The sequence below is a fragment of the Aspergillus chevalieri genome, chromosome 8 (genome assembly GCF_016861735.1).
Source record: "Aspergillus chevalieri M1 DNA, chromosome 8, nearly complete sequence".
Classification (NCBI taxonomy): domain Eukaryota; kingdom Fungi; phylum Ascomycota; class Eurotiomycetes; order Eurotiales; family Aspergillaceae; genus Aspergillus; species Aspergillus chevalieri.
The window spans coordinates 308526-329814 of NC_057369.1; the positions used below are offsets into that span (position 1 = coordinate 308526).

At 45.4% G+C, this 21289-nt stretch overlaps 8 protein-coding genes across 8 annotated transcripts; 4 read left to right on the forward strand and 4 right to left on the reverse strand.

The window, feature by feature from the left end:
* Positions 1–583: 583 nt before the first annotated feature.
* ACHE_80105S (uncharacterized protein) lies at positions 584–913 on the forward strand (the record flags this gene model as incomplete). The annotated part of the gene is made up of 1 exon (XM_043283439.1): positions 584–913. One exon carries the CDS (start codon positions 584–586, stop codon positions 911–913), a length of 330 nt encoding a protein of 109 aa, XP_043140718.1.
* Positions 914–6190: 5277 nt separating this feature from the next.
* ACHE_80106S (uncharacterized protein) lies at positions 6191–6490 on the forward strand (the record flags this gene model as incomplete). The annotated part of the gene is made up of 3 exons (XM_043283440.1): positions 6191–6211; positions 6277–6342; positions 6404–6490. 3 exons carry the CDS (start codon positions 6191–6193, stop codon positions 6488–6490), a joined length of 174 nt encoding a protein of 57 aa, XP_043140719.1.
* Positions 6491–7319: 829 nt separating this feature from the next.
* Positions 7320–7747, forward strand: ACHE_80107S (uncharacterized protein; the record flags this gene model as incomplete). The annotated part of the gene is made up of 3 exons (XM_043283441.1): positions 7320–7407; positions 7456–7550; positions 7607–7747. 3 exons carry the CDS (start codon positions 7320–7322, stop codon positions 7745–7747), a joined length of 324 nt encoding a protein of 107 aa, XP_043140720.1.
* Positions 7748–8016: 269 nt separating this feature from the next.
* Positions 8017–10417, reverse strand: ACHE_80108A (uncharacterized protein; the record flags this gene model as incomplete). The annotated part of the gene is made up of 11 exons (XM_043283443.1): positions 8017–8230; positions 8284–8407; positions 8481–8602; positions 8669–8867; positions 8920–9135; positions 9181–9357; positions 9410–9590; positions 9644–9840; positions 9890–10111; positions 10160–10361; positions 10415–10417. 11 exons carry the CDS (start codon positions 10415–10417, stop codon positions 8017–8019), a joined length of 1857 nt encoding a protein of 618 aa, XP_043140721.1.
* Positions 10418–12130: 1713 nt separating this feature from the next.
* Positions 12131–13051, reverse strand: ACHE_80109A (uncharacterized protein; the record flags this gene model as incomplete). Its single annotated transcript, XM_043283444.1, has 1 exon — positions 12131–13051. The coding sequence occupies one exon, from the start codon at positions 13049–13051 to the stop codon at positions 12131–12133; it is 921 nt and encodes a 306-aa protein (XP_043140722.1).
* Positions 13052–14059: 1008 nt separating this feature from the next.
* ACHE_80110S (uncharacterized protein) lies at positions 14060–16625 on the forward strand (the record flags this gene model as incomplete). The annotated part of the gene is made up of 3 exons (XM_043283445.1): positions 14060–14325; positions 14375–16000; positions 16058–16625. The coding sequence occupies 3 exons, from the start codon at positions 14060–14062 to the stop codon at positions 16623–16625; spliced, it is 2460 nt and encodes an 819-aa protein (XP_043140723.1).
* Positions 16626–18808: 2183 nt separating this feature from the next.
* On the reverse strand, positions 18809–19507 carry ACHE_80111A (uncharacterized protein; the record flags this gene model as incomplete). The annotated part of the gene is made up of 2 exons (XM_043283446.1): positions 18809–19193; positions 19269–19507. The coding sequence occupies 2 exons, from the start codon at positions 19505–19507 to the stop codon at positions 18809–18811; spliced, it is 624 nt and encodes a 207-aa protein (XP_043140724.1).
* A 97-nt stretch (positions 19508–19604) lies between these two features.
* Positions 19605–20732, reverse strand: ACHE_80112A (uncharacterized protein; the record flags this gene model as incomplete). The annotated part of the gene is made up of 5 exons (XM_043283447.1): positions 19605–19831; positions 19882–20033; positions 20089–20280; positions 20337–20469; positions 20534–20732. 5 exons carry the CDS (start codon positions 20730–20732, stop codon positions 19605–19607), a joined length of 903 nt encoding a protein of 300 aa, XP_043140725.1.
* Between the last annotated feature and the right edge of the window lie 557 nt (positions 20733–21289).

Sequence of the window (21289 nt, forward strand, 5' to 3'; positions counted from 1 at the left end):
CAGTCGCAAAGGCAGCACAAAGCAGATTAGTAGCCTTAATCGCAAGTACTCATAGCAACTGATAGAAGAAAAAGCAGAGTGTGAGAAAGCACAGAAGGGGAAGAGTTATTAGACCAGCATGATGGAAAAGAAAAGCAGGTCACGGCACTATGGTGGTACTAAAGCAGATATACAGAGATCCCGGGGGTAGTCCCTCCTGGATTGAACCCGCGAGAGCAGTGATAAAATCATAAGGGGTGCGTTGTCATTGGCATCACCAGTAGCTTTTCCTACCATAATGCCTCTGCCGTTGCTGCTTCAGAGAAGTCTGAAGTTTTGCTTCAGCTTCCCGGACGTCATAATTGCCCCCGATCTCCATGATGTCTGCTCTGCAGTCATCGTGATTCTCTATCTTCTTTCCCTTCTTTTTCACTAATTCTCTAAATGAACGCTGACATTGCACCACCAAAGGACGATTTGGGGGGAACTAAAAACTTTTCCACCTAACGTACTCCACATGCGAATGTAACACACGGGCGAATGTAACACGAAATCGCTCCGACGCGACTTCCGATTTCTACTACAAATTTCACCACACCCAACGATGCCTCAGAAACATGATGAAAGCCAAGTAATATTGGCCCTTCAAGCTATGCAAAATGATAAAAATCTAAGCGCTCGAGCCGCTGGCAGGATCTATCACGTGGATCATGTGAAGCTTAGTCGCCGCCGGCGTGGCATGCAATCACGATGCAATATATCAGCCAATTCACGGAAGCTCACTGATCTAGAGGAATCAACGATTGTCGAACACATACTTGATCTAGATTCCAAAGGGTTTCCTCCTCGGTTGTCTGGTGTGGAAGATATGGCCAACCGACTACCGACTACTCACAACGCGCGACGCGGGACGCGTTGGGGTAAACTGGGCTAGCACCTTTGTCAAACGGCACCCAGAGCTCACAACTCGTTTCAATCGGAAATATGACTATCAGAGGGCTCTATGCGAAGACCCAGAAGTTATTTGTCGTTGGTTTACACTTGTTCAAAACACAATTGCGAAGTATGGCATCCAGGAAGCAGATATCTATAACTTTGATGAAACTGGGTTTCAGATGGGAGTGATCTCGACTACAATGGTTGTCATAAGCTCTGAACAACATGGAAAGGCAAAAGCAAAACAGCCTGGCAATCTTGAACACTGCTGACGTCCTTACAAAAGGCACGAGGAAGATAATGCATAAGATGGATTTGATGGAAGCAGAGATTCATGATCTTCGGGCGGCAAACGAGGCCCTTAGCAAACGCCGGAGGGCTAAAAAACACGTCTAAGGAAAGGAGGGTCGCTTTCAATACTGGAAGCTCAGGAATTAGGGGATCAAATGGAGGTTGAGGTGCAACTAAAGGAGGAAACACGCATTAGGGCTGGTCGGCGACCGCGGACTGAGACACGCGCGCGGCGCTGTGGCAATTGCGGAAAGGCCGGACACAATGCGCGTTCCTGTCAGATAGTAGTAGAGACGTCTGAGGAAGATGATTCTGAATAATTTTAATGGAATTTTAGTGCATTGGTGGAGATGTTGGAGTTAACATCGCGGCGGAGCGATTTCGTGTTACATTCGCCCGTGTGTTACATTCGCATGTGGAGTACGTTAACCGAATAGGAACACTGGTTCGATGACCTTGGCCTGCTCCTGCGGGATTCCACACCCCATCGTCACTGATTGTTAAGGGAATAGGCTAACGGGAGTCACCTGCTCGAGAGACAAAGCCGCAATTATCTCATGATCTCCCTGGACGTGACCTATTATAAAGCCACAGTAAGCCATATCATACAGGGCATTCAGGAGAGAAGTCTTGCTCAAAACATGCGCGAAATATCATCAGGTAAACAATGGGAAAGGACCCTGGCGAGAACCGTAAAGTGGAGCACCACTGTCGGTGTCATTTCATTTCTCCCACTGGTGGGCCTCAAAAGTTTTAAGTCTATATTCAATTATGGTTGAAGTGGTTATCGGAGTTCTTTTGGAAGCTAGCTGTGTTATTACCAGTCCATTGTAAGACTTTACTTGGAAAGCTTGTAACCAGCCCAAATCACTGTCCGAAATTCCTGCGCCCGCCCCAAGGCAAAGAAGAAGTTGTTTCCGTAGCTCCAACGTAGAACCATTTAGGGGTCGGCACGAATAACGAATATATTCGTATTCGTTACGAATATTCGTAATTCGCATTCGTATTCGCAGTCATTTCACACTACGAATGCGAATGCGAATAAATATTTTATTCGCCGCGAATATTCGTAATTCTAGTCACGTGGTAATGGTGATCAGTGATAACTGGAGTGACGAGACTTCATCTGATATTCTGTGCCTAATGAACAATGATCCGACGAGACTTTTATTACTCAACCTGTTGAATCGAAGCAGTAGCTTGTTGATATTCCCCAACAAGATGCTCTAGGAGTTATCAAATGGTGTTCTCTAAACTATATATATCTCTCAACAGCATCATCTTCCGCATCGTCTCACCTTTCAGAGAATGTCGACGTAGCCCTAATAGATCCCTACCACGGCTGAACAATCTCTCTACTGAGACTTCAGCTGCTGGGATGGCAAGATAGTCCCTGGCTGCAGCTGCCATCCGCGGGTATTCATCCTTATGTGTCCTCCACCAGCCAAATAACCAATCTTCATCCTTTGTTACAGATTCATCAACTGTCACCACACCTTCCTCAAAGTAGCGGTCAATATCTGAACGCTGGATCACTTGTGGTTGCAGTTTCTGTAGCACACGAGCCTCCAGGCTTTGCCGCTTATTGTCCTGACGAACGTTTGATATTGATTGCTCCGGCGATGGTTTCGATGGGTATTGCTCATGTAAGTTATCCTTGATGGATTGAATAACTTTTGGTGCTGTCACCTGCCCGAGCTCCTTATCCAGTAAAAGGGTTTTGAAGCGTGAGTCAAGGACAAGAGCTATATAATAAGCATCTTGGGCGTCCATAAGCTCATAATATTTCTTGTATTTTTTCATCCCTGCGGAAATGGCGGAGGTAATGTCAGAGCTAAGCTTTGAAAAGTCGCCTTGTGCAGAAGCTGCATCTTCAAGCATGTCATTCAGTTCATAATAGATGGGAATAGCTAGGCTTATCTGGGATTTCCGCTGGGAGACCAGTTGAGTGAACTCATCAAACTTGGAGAGGACCATTTCAAGCTGGTGTAAGTGCAACCAGTCATCAGCTGAGAAGGGTGGAAACTGGTTCTGATGCTCTATCCACTTCTTGATCTGTGCCTTGGCTTGCAAAGCTCCCTGGACCATACAGTATGTGGAGTTCCAGCGTGTTTCCACATCATACTCAATGAACTTGTCATTCAAGCCATTTGCTTGGCAAGTCACTTTCCATTGCTGTCGCCGTTGAGGGGTCCTCAAGATCCAGAGAGCCATGATCCGAATCCGGGCCAATGCAGACTGCTGCCCAATCTTCTTATTTCCCTGCAAAAGATCACAGGCTTCAATGGCAGACTTGTGATCTCCAGATTTCATTTCTGAAAGGATGTCACTGACAATGAGGTTGAGGACATGAGCAAGGCACCGGATATAGCTATCAATACCTTGAAATCGGAAACGCCCTTTATTGGGCACATTGGAATCCTCTGAGTTGTACTTTTCCAACATATTGAAATACAGCTCAGACACCAGCGTTTCATTGTTTGAAGCATTATCAGCTGTGATTGTGAGAAGCTTCTCAATCTGAAGCTCAACAAGCGTCCTCTGTAGAATCTCTGCCATATTTTCTCCACTGTGAGATCCTACAAGCTCACTGAACTCTAGGACTCGTTCTTGATATCTAAAGTCAGCGGACACCCAGTGGCCAATAACTCCCAAAATGGCTTTATGGTTCTTGCTTGTCCAGACATCTAAGGAAAGCGCAATTGTGGAGCATGTTTGTGCTATCTCATTGATCAACTGGATCCGACAACGATCAAAATCTGAGTCAATACGGCGGACAACCGTTCAAGAAGAGAAAGGGAGAGGAGCATCTGGCAAGTCCTTGAATATCTGTTGGAATGCAGGAGACTCAATTGCTGTAAATGCCACATCATCTGTCACAACCCATCGAAGTATGTTCTGTTCTAACAGAGCTCTGGTATCACACTCAGTTCAGGTCTGGAACATTGAAGCAATTGAATGCTGTTTCATTTTGCTGGAGCCCTCCTCCCCCAGGTCACTTAGACTGGGCTTCTCAAAAATTTTGTGTTTGGCCAGGTGTGTCTTCATGTTGGTTGTTGAAGTTGCCCTTGCTGAATCTGTGGTTTTCCAGCCACAGTGAATGCATTGAATCTCTCAATCTTCAAGCAGCTGTCGACTTCAGCTGGGTCGCCATTGCTTGCCTGGAAGCGGACTGGCTTGAAACTGATTCCAAAGCCATTGATTCAGTGGCTTAATGCAGGGTTTGATGTGTGGTTTGTATGGCTGTACGGCCTCTGGAAGGTGTCACGGGCTCGGAATAGTAGATAATAACGAAATGATATTCCTATCTAAACTATTGTAGCCATCGACGAGAATATCGAATCTGAAGAGGAAAAGAAAAGAAAGAAGAGTCTATTTACACAAAGAAGTCTTATATATGGTTGTGTGTGGCCTCGCTAAGCAGCTGTTTGTCTCGATTGCTTTCATGGCATTGTTTGCCATGTTGACAATGAATGTTCATGAAGGCACTGAGCTGAGCCGTCACAGAAGGCTTCCAGAACTCCCTTGTGGAACAGAGTCTGAAGGAGTAGGTGTACTGAGGTGCAGCTGGCTGGCGGAGTCTTCTGGGTCAATTGATTCTAAGCGACTTAGTGGCGGATCCAGTCGGGGTTTCTTTCTGATATGATCTTCAATGTCCTCTTCATCACTTCCGCCATTCAGGAGGTGATAGTCTATTCTCTGAGACCGTTGTGGACGTGGTGGCAGTTTGATAGATAAGCTACCGGAGCCATCATCGCTTGAAGCTCGCAATTCAGCATCAGACATTCTGAGGTCCAGTACCATCATAAAAAATGCGGGCTTAGAACAAATTTGTCAGATTTGAACATGAGTGGGGCAAACAGACTGCACGTGACGCGCTTTCTTCAATTGGGTGGAAGTTAGTCTTGGCAAAGAGGCAATATTCGTACGAATATTCGTAGAGATCTGTGAACTACGAATGCGAATGCGAATATCTCAAAATGTTACGAATATGTATTCCTGCCGACCCCTAGAACCATTGAGGATGCGCAAGGCGACAAAGATCTGAGGACAGCCTTGGCAACAGGTCTTATGCTCTGTGATTAAGTGGAGGGCCAGTTAAGTAGATCCTTCCCAATCATAGTATACAGCAGACCGTATATAGTACTTTCCGACCGCAGGCAACCAGAAAATATCTGTAGAGACAAGACCCTCGTATGGTTTACGAGCCGACCCACTCGGTCACTCCACCTACAATTGGGGGTGAAGTCCCTGACACCCCTAATTAGTTACGTTAACTGGCCTATCAACTAACTACTCTGAGTAGTCACTATTAGGAGTCTAGGCGAGGGTCTATCTTGACACACTGAAATCACACAATATTCGAAATATATTTGGTTTTTCTTTGTGCCGGGGCGTGCCCTCGGCATTTTGTGAGCTTCGATAATTGATTTGAAACAACCGGCCAGAATCATTGCCCGGCCACCGATTATTCTTGCATCTACAGGAGGATCGGACCGATCATTAATCTATATCGGGGCTCTTTCGATCCGAGACCCGGGTAAATTTACAAATGGAACATTCTAAAAACGCTCGGCGTTCTCCCTTCCGTTCCCGAGGCTTAAGTTGCTAGTATTGCATGTGCGCCGTAGGAGCCCTGCACCAATAATAGAAGGTGCTTAAACAAACGATTCACTCTATATGTCTTAGTGCAACTTTATTATTCGAGCCCTACAAGCTATGGTAGACCCTTTTTTTTTTTTTTTCTCTTCCAACCTGTGCTGCTGCAGGCAGCCGGTCGACTGTTGTCTTTGTTTTCTCCTCTCCGGTCGTGGTTACAGGTCGGTCGGGGTCCTTTTTCGAGTCGCGCGAGTGGAAAAGATGATTATATAATTTTATTATATCATGTGACCCACATTGATTAATTTACCTCCTTGTAATATTTTTCACCTCGCATGACGTTTTTCCAATCAATTACCAACTAACCATCAATCCCTTGACCATTATGGCTTTACTGAGCAGTAATGTAAGTTTTTTTATTCAATTTTGCAGCTATTAAACTGTAATACAGAGCTCTAAAAGTTCTTTCAGAAGTGGTATAAAGGATACTTGCAAAAGGTTGCCAATGGCAGCCTTGAACTTCCTGCGTACGACCTGGTAAGTCTTTTGAAAGTCAATGTCATTTTAACTGCTTCCTAACTGTTTCGTAACCGCTCAGAACCCAGACGGAACCATCAAGATCTACTACGGCGAAGTCTTTTGTCGGGTGGAGGATTGTTCCCGTGCCCAGGCGAGATTTTCTTAGTTAGATGCTGTCACAACCTGGCTTCTCTCGTGTCGTACCTAGGGTTCTAGTTAGTTGTATTTCGAGACTGGACACTTACCCTAAGTGTCTTCCAAGTAATCGTATGCTTAATGCCCCTCCGGGTCCGGTTTGGTGTGTCGTATGTGTTGATGGGTATATCGCCCCCTCCAGGCTCCGTAAGATAATCAACAAATAGAAACGGTAAAAGTAACGAATAGAGAAACAAGGCCAACCGAGTACGTATACTGGGTTGTTGGTTAAGTGCGGACGAGTCAGAAACTAGAAGGTAACCAATGCTTGATTAACTAGATTGATCGCGAAGAACTAAGCTAAGTACATGAATGAGCGTCCTTATATATCCTTCCATCCTGTGAGTGGTAGTAGGGTTGGTATATTGACTGGTAGAAGAATGGTATATGATATACCATTCTTATATCGTCTCGTCGATCATCTGTATACCACTGGGTCACGTGATGTGAGCCCCAAATAGTAGCTCAACCCCTGTTATTCCCGCATGTTATCATGGCTTGTTAACCAATGATTTCTGCCTTGCCTCCCCGCATAATCACGTGAGACTAATACGTCGAGGTCTGTAACAGATGCTTGGTGGTCGCTTGCTAACTGCTTGTCGACTACTCAGCATCATTATAGTGCCACAAACAATTTAGTTTTGCACATCAAGAGCCATGAGGGCATTCATCTACAGGAGGGCCAGAAGGGCGGTCGGGTTGCTCAGAAGGTGGTCGATGCTGCTGTCAGTAAGTGATTCCTCAGCGCTTGCCAAGCGGCTTTGAACTGATTATGACCTTCAGAGTGGTACAAAGGCTTGATGTTGGGGGCTGAGGCTGAGGTGCCCAGTGCCATTGGATCCAGGTCTGAGGCAGAAGACGAGGAGGAACATGAGGATGAGGAGGAAGGTGAGGAGGAAGGTGAGGAGGAAGGTGAGGAGGAAGGTGAGGAGGAAGGTGAGGAGGAAGGTGAGGAGGAAGGTGAGAAGGAAGGGACAGATGGAGAAGAAGCATCAGAGAGACCTCCTTTGCCAATGAAGAAGAACGGGAGTGTAAGTGCTACCCAACTGCTGCTCAGCCACCTGGCGACTGCTTACTGAGTATTTAGGTGCATGTGACAGACATGCGAAAGCAGGTGGTCCTCATGGGCCATAAGATCCCCTGTTCCACTTGTGGCAATCGTAATGATTGCTGTAAGGACATGGAGAGCTGTGAATACTTCCATCTCTTTCAGCATGACATGGACTAGATAGGTAGATGCCAGGTGGACTGCTTGTCAACTGCTTCCTAGCTGCTTCTTAATCAACACGGTATATTTTGAGGACTTATCATGAATGTATATATATATTGTATGTTGCACATGGAATTGAGGATGTAAGCAGGATTCTGCCTGTATGTCAATTCTCTTTAGATTGATATGAATTTATAACTTTATAAGTTTGAGGGTGAAGATGATTAAAAATATATTCTTGCATAGGCTACAGGATGTGACTTGATCTGAAACTGGTGGTGAACTGCTTAGAGATCACTTGCTGATTCCTGAATTCTGTTCCGCCGCTCTATAAGATCAAGCTCTAATCTCTCATTCTCAAGACGTTGTTTTTGAGTCTCCTCTTCTTGCTTTTTAATATCTGCTTCAAGCTTTCGAAGCTCAAGCTCTTGACGTCTTATTTCTAAACTTGATGCATTTGTGGAAGCAGTTCGACGGAGATCTTTTGAAGATATTCTAGATCTAGCTGATTTTTAGCTGCTTAGAAAGCGCATACCAGGTACCTGGAAACTTACTCATTATCACCGTTCTGTGAAGAGGATTGGGAATGTGACCTTATGCTCCTTTGATGTGATTGAGATTGCCCTGAAGCAGTCTCATGACTATGGGTTGAAGAGGAGCGTTGGCGTTTGCGACTGTCTAAATTGAAGTAGTCAGTAGGTGCTTATAAAGTAGTTAGGAACTAATTCAGGTAGTTATCAAGGGCACTTGCTTTCCCGACTCATATGACGAAGATAGTTGGCTTCCATATTTGATGTCCGATATGAATGATGAATGTTGAATTTCCTGAAATTATCATATTGAAGAATATCATCTTTGTCCAACTTTGCAGAACTAGATAGAATTAGCATTATAGTAATAAAGTGATTTGTATGTGGTTAATAACTGCTCAACACATACTTCTTAACTGCTTCAGTCAATGTTAAATACTTTCCAGATGCGTATGACTTCTGATGTGACTGTTCAACAGCATTCGTATGATTGCGCAAAGCAGCAAAGTAATGAGATTGGATTTTAGAGCATGCTTTATTCAAGCCTGCTTTAATAACTGGACTTTTCTTTTGTATTGCCCATGTCTGAACGTTGGCATCTTCAAATTCTATTCCACAGTTAGCAACTGGTCATGTACTGCTTAGGGAGAGGTTATTCACTGATCAGTAGTTCAACTAAAGCATCATAGTCAGCCTCTGATTTGCAGTCTAATAGACTCATCATACGGCTCCAAAGAGGAGATCCTTGATTTCTGGTCCCGATGGTATTCAGAATTGATCGTTGAAAATGGACTCGGCAAAAAATTATTATATGTTGCAGATGCCATGTCACATCATGATTTTGAGGGTCAATTTCAGACAAATATTTACCAAGTCCTAAATGGTTATTGAGTGCTTAAGAGGTGGCTGTGAAGTACTTACCAGTATATTGTTTTGAGTCCATATCAACAATTATTCCATGAACACCAGTTCCATGAATTGAATCAAAGAGTACTGGATGACCAGTGATTTTTTGAACTAAGTCAAAAGCCCGTTTGAAAAGAAGATAATAGCCCTCAGTGGAATCCACAGTGGTAAAGACCCGTAGTAAAGTAATGACTAGTTGTTCATTGGTTGAGAACTGTCTGTCAAGCACTTGGAAAGCACTTACCTTTACACTGATCTGGCAAGAATGTTGCAAAGAGCACTTCATTCATGTTCTTAGATCGGATCCGCTTGTAAGACATATCAACTTCAAATGAGGAAAGTTGAGATAGAAGCTCAATCTGTTTCTTGAAGCCACATAGGATCATGGTATCCTGTGAATCATGATATTGTTCTTGGATATAATCCTAAGAGCTTGATAAGTACTTCCTAATCATATAAGCACTTTGAAAATGCATACCTTAATATGTTGGTCAGTGTTTTCAAGAAAAATGAGACCGTTGACATCCTGCCCGCTTGGATATGACAGCAGGCGCTGTTTTTGGATAATTGCTGCAATTCGATCTTTGTTACAGAAGCTTGAGTGGATTTCTGTCAAAGTAGAAGCATTATGCTGCTGACAAAACGCCTCTAGCTGTGGATTTCGCAGGAATTGTGCTGAATAACCATTTAGCAAATGGTCAAGAGGCACTTATGAAATACCTACCAGTGGTTAAACTTGGATCACGTATCTGCTGTATGATCCTTTTCACTCCTTGTAAGATCCGCTCTGGTGCTTTGGTTGGGGGAGGTGGTGGGTGTTTATGCACACCATGTGATGTGAATAATATATATGGGCATTGGCCTATATCCACTGGGACTAGAGCATTGAAGACAACATCACAAGGTGTATGTTGCAATCGACCTGATCCTTGAGGATGATCCCGGCCTTTGAAGCAGTTAGTGACCAGTTGCCAAATGGCTGATAAGTACCTACCACAGTATTTTCGTCGGGATGACAATGATTCAAAAACACCACACTCTTCAGTCGCTGGTATAATCTCTTTATTAAAGAGATCTTCAAGAAACTGCAAGTTAATCACTGTATGGCCTTGAATTGCTCCTCTATGATGTTTTGTCAAGACACCGTATGATTCGTTTATACAGCCAATATAAGGATCATACTCGCCATGAACATTCTGAAATAGTTAGAAACTGCCTGATAAACGCTTATGAGAAATTTCAAACCAACCATTTGGCTGTATCTCTTGAAAACTGGTTTACAGGAAGGGAGTTGTTCAATACAGGCAAGGCCTTTCTCAAAGAAAGCAACTTTTGATCGATAGTAGCTAAAGGCAGTTAGTAACCAGTCTCTAGCCAGTTAAGAAGCAGTTAAGATACCTGTATGCATTCCGTTTGCCAAGGTCAGACTCTAAGAGCTGAATATCCTTCTGAGACTTCTGGATTTCTTGCCAAATAATATCATCAACAAAGGTATGATGACAGGATTGAAGGAATGAGTTCAGAAATTCACATGCATAGATTCCAGAGCATTTCCAGGTCCATTTTTTGACATGGCATCTGAAAAATGGGCAATAGACTGGTCGTTTTTGTCCATATTGCAGTCGTTTTGCATATTGGATCTAATGAATACTTAGCAATCAGTCATAAAATATGTTATGGTCACTCACGTCATGCGCAAGTTTGTTACAGATCTCACTGCATCAGCCTCACGTGACAATGCGGGGAGTCAAGGCAGAATCATTGGGCAAAAAGACCATGCAGAAAGAACAAGGATTATGATGAGGAAGATATACACCCAAGCATCACGTGACCACGGTAGAAAGGACGACGGAGGAATTCTACCAATATACCAATATGGTAGATAGGACAAAGAGGGAATGCTACCAATCTATCAGGGAATGGATATTACAGGACAGAAGGAGGTAGCATGGTAGGAACGGAGAATCTACCATTGGACTAGGAAAGGTATATAAGGACATTCATTCATGTACCTAGCTTAGTTCTTCGCGATCAATTCAAGTCTTACAGCATTGGTTACCTTCTAGTTTCTGACTCGTCCGCACTTAACCAACAACCCAGTATACGTACTCGGTTGGCCTTGTTTCTCTACTCGTTACCTTTACCGTTCCTACTTGTTGATTATCTTACGGAGCCTGGAGGGGGCGATATACCCATCAACGACTATTGAACTACGGAGCCTGGAGGGGGCGACATACCCATCAACGCATACGACATACCGAATCGGACCCGAAGGGGCATTGAGCATACGACTACTTGGGAACACTTAAGGTAAGTGTTCAGTCTCGAAATACAACTAACTAGAACCCTAGGTACGACACGAGAGAAGCCAGGTTGTGACAAAGTTGCTCCATTTCAAGCTGTGATCGCCCTCTTGATGCAACAACATATGAATATCCATCAATATGGCTTGTTGGATACTCCGGTAGATCATCATTATATTCAATTTTGAGCGTTGTAAGGCCAGGTCCTTTAGCACTAGTAAGTGGAATTGGTATAGCTGGTTCCTGTATTAAGTAGTTAGTAATCAGTTAAATACCACTTAATTTTGGAGTTGTTTCCCACCTCGATATCCGCTTCAGCATCGAGATCCAGTCCAGTTAGCTCATTCTGTCACGGCGCTCTACTAGGATGATGGAACGTCCAACTCATGGGTTCTACCTAGGTAGCTATCGACGAGAATAATCAACATGAGGAAGGAAGAAAGGAGGTAACGCCATATTTATCAACAAAGCAATAAAGCAAACAACCACACCTCACGTGATAATCAACCAACGTGACCAGGCCGTCACATTACCCCCCGGCTTCAATAGGCATTGTCCTCAATGTCATGGTCAACCCACAGGTAAGAAAACATGAGAAGGCAACAATACATGAGACACTTGAAAAAGAAAAACACATGAACATGTCCAAACATCTCCAAAAATCAATCATCGAGATCATTAAGGTCATCAAGACGGTTTGCCTCTAACCTTGCAATCATCTGCTGGTTCCATATTTTATTGGATTCCTTGTGTGCCTTCATGGAACAATCCTTCACCCAATGATCAGCGGAGCCACATCTCACACAGGATCCTTGTTGTCGTCGTCTGTTCCTTTCATCTAGGGAGGTGGACGCTGCTGACAGGGAGTTGATATTGATGACGCTGAGGTCCATAGGATCAGACTTGGTGTGAGAGCCAGATTGGTGTGATTGAGAGTGGGAAACATTGGTGGAATTTGAGCTGAAAGAATGACTTCCCAATTGTTGAACCACACGAAGGAAATCAGTGTATGATTTTGGAAGATTCAACTGCTGGTTGAGACGTCCTCGGAGAGTAGGATTGAGGCCTTTCCTGAACGCTGAAATCTTGGTGACATCAGGCCAATCTTTGCCCTTTGCCTCATAAAGAATCCTCTCAAACTTGGCGATGTAGGCTGCCACAGATTCACCACTATCCTGCTTTAGGACTAGTAGATAATCTTCAGCTTCTTGAACCTTGTTGGGGTTGTCATAAACCAGAGATAGTTGATCAAGGATGGTGTTGTAATCCCAGGTGTTGGTGTCTTCTGCATAAGATAACTGGGGAAGAACTAGAGCTTGGACTTTGCTTTCCAGATTCAGATAGACATAGTAGAACTGAGCCACTGCATCACCAATAGCTGGAGCATCAATCCTAAGCTTAGCCTTCATCGAAGCAAGCCAGGTATCAAACTTCAAAGATTGGCCATTGAATTTCTCGGGATCAGGGAGGCATGGCTTTGGTCGTTGAAGTGGTTTGGGTTCATTTTTGACGGATTCGATTTCATTCTGGAGGGCGCGGATCGTAGAAGAAAATTCGTTTCGGAGTTCTTGAAAGGGGTCCATGATCTTTAAGAAAGGGATCGTGAGCTTGAATCTTGAAAAACTTAAGTCTTGAGAACTTGAAGGGGTGCCAGCATAGTCGCAACCACTGGACTTCTTGAAAGTTGAACTTGAATATGCCAACAACAGAAGTTTCAGTCCTGAGCTCTAGAAACTTAACTGAAGCAGCGCTTGACTTGACTTGAGGATGAACTTGAGGATGGAAACTTGAATGGAGACACTGTTATAGCCTGGCCAGCTCCCGAACTGCGGCACCAGCGAATCCCTTGAAGGGAGAAGCCTTTGGTATTTCTCTCCCTAAGGTATAAAAGGAGGATGTTGATTATTATGTCACGGCGCTCTACTAGGATGATGGAACGTCCAACTCATGGGTTCTACCTAGGTAGCTATCGACGAGAATAATCAACATGAGGAAGGAAGAAAGGAGGTAACGCCATATTTATCAACAAAGCAATAAAGCAAACAACCACACCTCACGTGATAATCAACCAACGTGACCAGGCCGTCACACATTCATGTCAATGGTAGAATGATCAACGTCCATCTTGATGTAAAATTGGTAATACAATGAAATTGATATTAACCCACTTGTGAACTGCTTAAATCATTCAGAAAATCATTCAGAATATTATGAGCAGTGGGGGGTAATTGTGGAAAATGAATTACAGGCGTATCTGTATGGTATTTAAATGGTCATGCAAGCCGTTCATGCTTAATAATTGTCTTGGCAGTCACGTGCTGCTGGTACATCTCACATGAGCTCATCCGAAAGCTCGCGTGGGCTGCGTACACTCTCCGGTCTTCTGTTGGCTCCTTCTCTTGCTTACCTTTCATTCTTCCCTAATTCTATTTTCTCATGCATACCCCTTTTTTTGTCACACCTCTTTCGTTGCTCGTTTCTAAGTATCTTCTTGGCTGTCGCGTGCTTGCTTTCCATGAATTCCTAGGCGCTTGCTCTTGCTTACAACGCGGTTTTGGCTACCAGCGAAACGTCTCTGGGATATCAGCATCATGATGCTTTGTCGTCTCGTCGAAAACCTGGGATGGACCACCTCGCGCAAGTACTGCTTCTCCCTCCTCTTCATCGCCGTCATCTGGGCCAAACTCCTTCATATCTACTCCCATCTCAACTCACTCCCCTTGGGTCAGTTTCTGCTGTGGGGTCCGACTTTCTTTCTGCAGGATGCTTTGTGTGTCCTCGTTTTCAGGGCTTTGACCCGGAATTTCTATAACAGATGGCTCCGCGTCCTGGCAGCTTCGATAGTTATCCCCGCCAGGTAGGTCGATCAACGACAGTCTGACTACGGACACTGCTAATTTCTCTAGTCTAGGGGCATCCTTGATGGCTGCTGCGAATACCTCCTTCTATATCACCACTGGCGCTGAAATTCACTGGCGCCAAGCACGTTCCTTCCACCGCGATTTTGCCTCCGTCAAAACACTCCTAGCTGGCTTGACTGGTCTTCTCATAGTCGAGGCCCTATACATCATAGCATCCTGGTTTACAACACCTTATTTGTACAATTGTGTGAACAAAGTCCTGGAAATTTTGGGTTCATCTTTGTCTTTTCGGAGAAAGTCGAGAAAGTCTCTTCCGAACCCAGAGATCTATGAACAAGTGGCTCATGACAACTACGACAAGATCCACTCGGACTCGGTTCTGTCACTAGATGCATCTGAGAACGTAACAAGGATCACTAAGAAGTCCCGTCTGGCACGCTTTGCCGTGCTCTTTCCCACGGTTTCTGCTATCCTTCTGTACTGTATTCGGCCGTCCGGCCATGCGTACAGTTTTCTTTCTGATAGCCTCCTTTTAACGCCTTTTGGTGGCTCCAAACCACATAATGGCCATGCATCTATTGATATTCCTAGTTCGCTAGGCGACTACAGCTGGCTGGAAAACCGCACAGCTCTGGCCATGCCACCCAAATTCGACTGGCTACCATTTGAGGAGCTGGCCGGGTTTCGAGACTGGTATGCGAAGTCGAATGACGAGGAACCACGCGTCCATTACAATCCGACCCAGGACCCTCTGCATATTTCAAACTTAGAAGGCGAAATCATCGACCCTCTGCGCGAGACCCTCCAAAACGGCAGTGTCAACATCAAACATATCTTCCTCCTCAAGCTGGAAAGCACCCGAGAAGATGTTTTCCCTCTGCGCAAAGATTCCTTTATGCATAACCGCATCCGGCAATCATACAGTGGTCGAATCCCCGCTGATGTCGAGGAAAGACTGGCTCACCTGACTTCTACCGCGGAGCGCTTAACTGGAACCCCGTCAGGATTCCATGGAAGCGCGATTAAGCCATATGGTGGAATCCATGCAACAAACTCCCACACTACTGGTACAATGACTCTCAAGAGCCTGACAGGAACTATATGTGGCCTTTCACCTTTAGTCGCTGACTTCAACCGCGAATACCTACACCATATTTACCAGCCCTGCATGCCACATATTCTTCAAGCGCTAAATGCTCAATCCAATGGTCCCAAGACGGATAACTTTACCTCATGGCCATGGCATTCCGCTTTTATGCAGTCAATCACTGATCTCTACGACAACCAAAACTTTCTGACGCCAGGTCACGGCTTTCAGAGATCAGTCAATGCAGATACATTGGGCCCCTCGACTAAGGCTGAGAAGTTTAATTTCTGGGGATACCCCGACAATGAACTACGCAGCTATTTCCTTGATGCTATCAACAAGGCAGAAAGGAACCAGGAGCGCCTCTTCCTCACCCATCTTACCGGCATCACCCATTACCCGTGGGATATGCCTCGTAATGAGTTTGTGGAAATGGTGGGATCTACATATCTTCCATTTAATAAGAAGCTAAGCCGTCATTTGAACACCATTCGCTTCGCGGATCAATGGCTTGCAGACATATTGGAGATTTTAGAGGACACCGGTGTCGCTAATGAGACTCTACTTGTAGTGACCGGTGATCAGTAAGTCTTTTTTTTTTTTTTTTTTTGGATGTTCCCGGCCAGCTAATCCTTTCACAGTGGCATTACACTTCCTGAAGATGGTGGTGTCACTCCATGTGATAACCCTCATATCTCAAATTTCCATGTCCCATTGGTCTTTGCCCACCCACAAATTCCTCCAATCGAAATCGACTCTCCCGTTACGTCCATGCAGATTCTACCTACTATTCTTGATTTATTGAAGGAGTCCTCATCTCTCGACGAACATGCCACACGTGCCATTGAGGATCTGCTTCCTATGTACGAGGGCCAATCCATCATCCGACCTCTTGTTCCCGAGGTAGGCGGAAAGCAAGACTGGCAATTCAGCACCATGAACACTGGAGGAACCTGGCTTGCGTTACGATCTGCCGCTAAGCCTTACCGTCTCATTATCCCCCTTATCCCTGATGTGGAATGGCGATTCTCCGACGTCAGCACTGACCCGGGGGAGCGAAATTACCTCATATCGTTCGATCTCTTGTCTCTTATCAGCCAGGTAGAGGTGCTGCATGGGTCTGAGGCTGTCCAGTGGGTCAGTGATGCGGCACACATTGCTCAGTGGTGGGTTGCAGAGAATTGGCGCCGTTATGAATACACCCCATAAAGTCGGTCTTGGCTGAGATATAGTAGCTAGCATGTGGCTGTTGTATCATGCAGTCTCAACAGCCCATTTTATCTACCTTTTCCTGGTCAAAGTAATGCTGAACAGTGTTTCCTCACGATGAAAATTACTTTAAGCGTTCCAACTAACTTCAACTGCGAGTAATTCTCCTCCCTTTGTAAATTCACCAAGGAAACGTTGTGTCAAAAAAGCTTTAGACGTGCAAACTAGAACAATCTGGATTAGTTGTGAACCAACTGTACTTTGACGAGAATCTGGCTCAGCTTTGATCTCGTTTACATATGATAACGTCTTGTACGGAGGAAGTTCTAAAGAAGGCAGGATGTGCGATGGACCGGAGGTGGATCCATTTTTGAGCACACGGGAATCTTTCTCTAGTAAGTCACTTGACCCGCAAAGTATTTGGAATAAACTTCTGTCAACTACGATTTCACTCCGTCACCACTATGGCATTCATAACCAAGGCAGCATTGCGGTCTAGGATGACGAGCTGAATTCCGAGCCCTTGCCCTTATTCCAAGCACGCCAGAAAAACACATGCTCTCAATTATCAAGTTCCCTTTTGCGCCATATTCAGAGACTCAGTATGCGACGTATGTTTCCATCCCGCTAAGCCAGAGCCTCTGCCAATACCCCCTGCTTTTGTGGATCTGTGGAGTTCTCTTCAAGCGCTGAAACCACGGCACTAGCAGATCAGCCTCCAACTTGATCTCCACAGCTCCACAGTAGGAGACTGCAGCTCTGCGCAAGAGCATCCCACGGATGACGCTATGCAAGAGGCCAATGAGTTCTGATAGCAAAAGGCATGCGTGTGAGGTCCATGTGCTGCTTACCCTGGGTGATGTTGACTGGAGTCGATGTCTGGCTAGCATATCCACACAACAGAATAGGATATGGTTCTCCCAGAGGAAATTATCTGTTGTGTTCTCGCGGTTTAGTATGAGGTAATGGGGAGAGAATAGGCATGTTGATAAAACCACTCTATATTTTTCGTCGAAGGGCGTATCGTGAAAGACCAATTCAGCTGAAAGCCAGAGCGTATCCAAGCCAATCTCCGAGAAAAAAAAGAGAAAAACAAATATTGGATGTATCTAAGATGATCAGATCAGAACAACAATAGGGCCATGTGTACTTTTCATGTAAGTGTGATGGCAGAACTGCAATATCACCATCATTCAGAACTACCCTGTGAATTTAACCTTTCTAATAACAGAACTTCATGCTTGCATCATTGATATCAAATGGAATACTTCCTTCTATGTCCTCCAGGAACCAGATGACATCATCTTCTATCTTCTGTCAAGGTCGTGATATGTCCATGCTTGATGTCATGGCGATTGGCCTGAAACTGCTAGCTTCTGTGCTCAAATACGGCCTCTCAAATGTTCCAATATGGGAGGTTCAACTAACAAAAAAAATTAAAGAGATATATTTGGCACATACCTCGTAAAGTACATCAACTATTGATGTTACCGCTCCTAGATGGCCATTTGATACTGCAAATATATACTCCAGGGCACCTTCATCAAAATTGAGCCTCTCTTCATATTGAAATGTAAGCAACCGTGAAATGGGATCCTTGAACTCTTCTTTGTCATAAAATAAACCAATAGGTGGTGAGTTTTTTTGGCTTCGTAGCGTCAATGAGATGCGTTGTCGGTTAGAAAGCTTGATTGGAGTGAAGAGTGTTTGATCTGGGCCTGCTGCCGGACTGCCGTAAGAACAGAAAAGACATAGTTGAAATTTATAAACATTAGGGGTTAGTCTCTCTTTGAAGATTGTGTTCCAGAGCGCAGCATCATTATAGGTCATCTGCGCCTTGCGCGTCAATTCAATGCCGGGAATTTCCACTCACTCCAGGCTACAGTATCTGGCATAGTTGTATATGGGGACAACTTATTTATATTGCTTAAAGATAATTAAGTTACAGTGAAAGACAAAACTCTGGCTGTCTAAGCACCGTACTCAACGTTAACAATGTTTCTCACAAGATTATAGACCCATTTGAGTTGTTCCTCGGAGTACCGTCCTCGGGGATTAAAAACCCTGGAGCTGGCAGATTCAGCAAAAGATTCTCTTCCCCTTCATTACATTTGGAACACATGGAAAAGTGTGATATGCGAAACTCGCTACAATCTACCCCCCACCCCCCTCTAACGACCCCCTTATTCTAAATATTCAATGGCCTCAATCTCTTTCGCATTACTCTCCTCCCATGGAAACTCCGTCTCGATGGACCGAATCAACGCCTCATGCGCCTCACTCCGCGGACTAACACTCAACGTGTACGGTGCGGGGTGACTCACCACACCAGGCAAAAACTCCGGTTCCATGAGATCTTCCTTGCTGAAATTAAAGACGGCCAGCGACTGCGCGATACTAAGAAAGATAGTATTATCGGCTAGCAGTTTGCCAGGACAGATCCGACGGCCGAATCCGAATGAGAGCGCGTGGGGGTCTGGCTGCGGCGTATGATCTTCTGTTGCGAGGAACCGTTCGGGTTTGAAGGTCATTGGGTCAGGGTAAACCTTTGGGTCGTGGGTGAAGGCCCTACATAAGTCAGTGGTGATTCCTCAGGGCATTTCTGAAAGGAAGGGGAAGGGGAAGGAGGAGGGGGGAGAATACCAGATATTGGGCATAATTAGGGATCCCTTCGGGATGCGATAACCCTCGTAGATGTCATCTTGGGTGCACATGTGCGGGATACCCATTGGGGCGATGGGGTGCCAGCGGAGAGTTTCTTTGACGAGGGCGTCGATGTAGGGGAGGTTCTTGCGGTCGACGTACGAGGGGATCTTGTTTGGTCCGAGAATGCGGTCAATCTCCTCTTGGGCCTTGCGTTGGACGTCTGGGTAGAGTCCCATGGCGAGGAAGAAGCATGATAGAGCTGATACGGTCTAGGTAGGTCAGCAATGGCAGAGATAGATGACTGGGCTGCCGTACTGTGTCTGCTCCGCCTGTTTAAAGCGATCCGGCCGTCCATTTGGCTACGAGTTCCTTTTCTGGAGTCCATTTGTCGGAGACTCCTTCTAGTAAACTGGCGAGATATGAGGGCGAGTAGTTATCCCTGCGCATCTGCTCTCGAACCAGGAGGTAAGGCTTCTCGATCGTCGTGAGCAGGGTCCGTCGCCACGCGTTGGCCGTCTTCTTGAATTCCATCCCCGGGAACCATGTCGGCAGCTGTTTCACTAGATCGCAAGTCAGCGACATCTGATGATAAAATTGAGGTTTTCCCTACAGAATGGAATAATATCAACTAGCCATGTCCCAGGCGTCCCGGCAATGGAAAACTTTTCCATTGAGTCATTCGCCAGATCAACAAGCGGGTCGCGACCATGGGGCTCAATCGCATAACCATATGCAATCTTCAAGATCACAGCACCGGCTTCCCTACCCTCAGTCAGTGACACGAGCCACATACTTTGGAATACGTAGTACGGCATACGTCCGAATATGCTGCACCAGATCCTCCGGGCGATGTAACACCCGCAGCAGAAACCGCCGGATCTCTACCTCCTGCAGCGGGTTGAAGCGTGCGATCGCCGTCTTGGAGCCGAGCACTCGATGCATCGCTTTGCGATAGGCGCGGAACCTGTCCGAGTACGTCTGCATGGCCAAGATGTGTTCCCAGCCCACCCTACATTCACCATCAGTTTGCTTTTTAAGGAATTATCGGGGCTCGGTGAAGTCGACATTTCGCAGGCAAAGACCATACGCGGTCGCGATGAGTAGATTGCCGAGCGCTTCTCCATCAGATCGAATGCCATTTGGGGGTCATTAAGAATGACGATCGTTTGGCCAACAATGGTAATGGAGCTGATTGGGCCTATCAATTGGTTTGTGATGAAGAATTAGAGATTTTTCGTATATTAGCCAAGGCGTGAGCCTACCGTAGAGCTTCTTGAACTTTGCCCAATGCTTCCAATCCTTCTCCCCCGGCGGCGGCAGATCCCCAATGTTCCCAATGAGGGGCATCCCCTTTGGGCCTGGTGGGAGCGGTGCCAGCATTCGTTTGGGTGACAGGAGCTTCTTGAGCACATACAGCGCAGCGAGTCCCAGGAGGACATTGGCAAAGCTGAAGAGCCCCATGGTGATGAGGAGCTCGGAATTCTTGGAAGAAAGCCAAAATATGACGGAAGCAACCCAATGTTTCCATCTGAATTAAAGAGGGCTTCGTCATTCTTATTAAAATTATGAATGGTCAAGTGTTATTCGTTCGTCTGGAGGGGTCTTAACCCGTTGGGCTTCCAGGCCGAATGAAATGGACCTTTCGTCCAACACCCCAAAAGGGACTGGGACAGAAGCTAATTCCTGCAGACAATCCCTATGATTGGCTTGACGATTCCAGATAGTGCTAATAACTGCATTGGATCAGTCAAAGTGTGCTGCGAATGGTGCTTTTAGTGTAAGAATCGGGCTAATGACCACCTCTCACTCTCACTCTCACCCGTTAAGTGAGGGGCGCACGGACATGTTGGAAAGGCCGGGGTGATTTGGGCTGCAACTGATCACTAACCAGGCATAGTAGTCTGGGGCCGAGATACTGTACCCGATAATATAAAAGCATAATTGATGATGATGCTTATTTTCATTAGTTAAGGGATCAGTTGTTACCTCATTATTCAATAAGTATTCACCTAAATGAT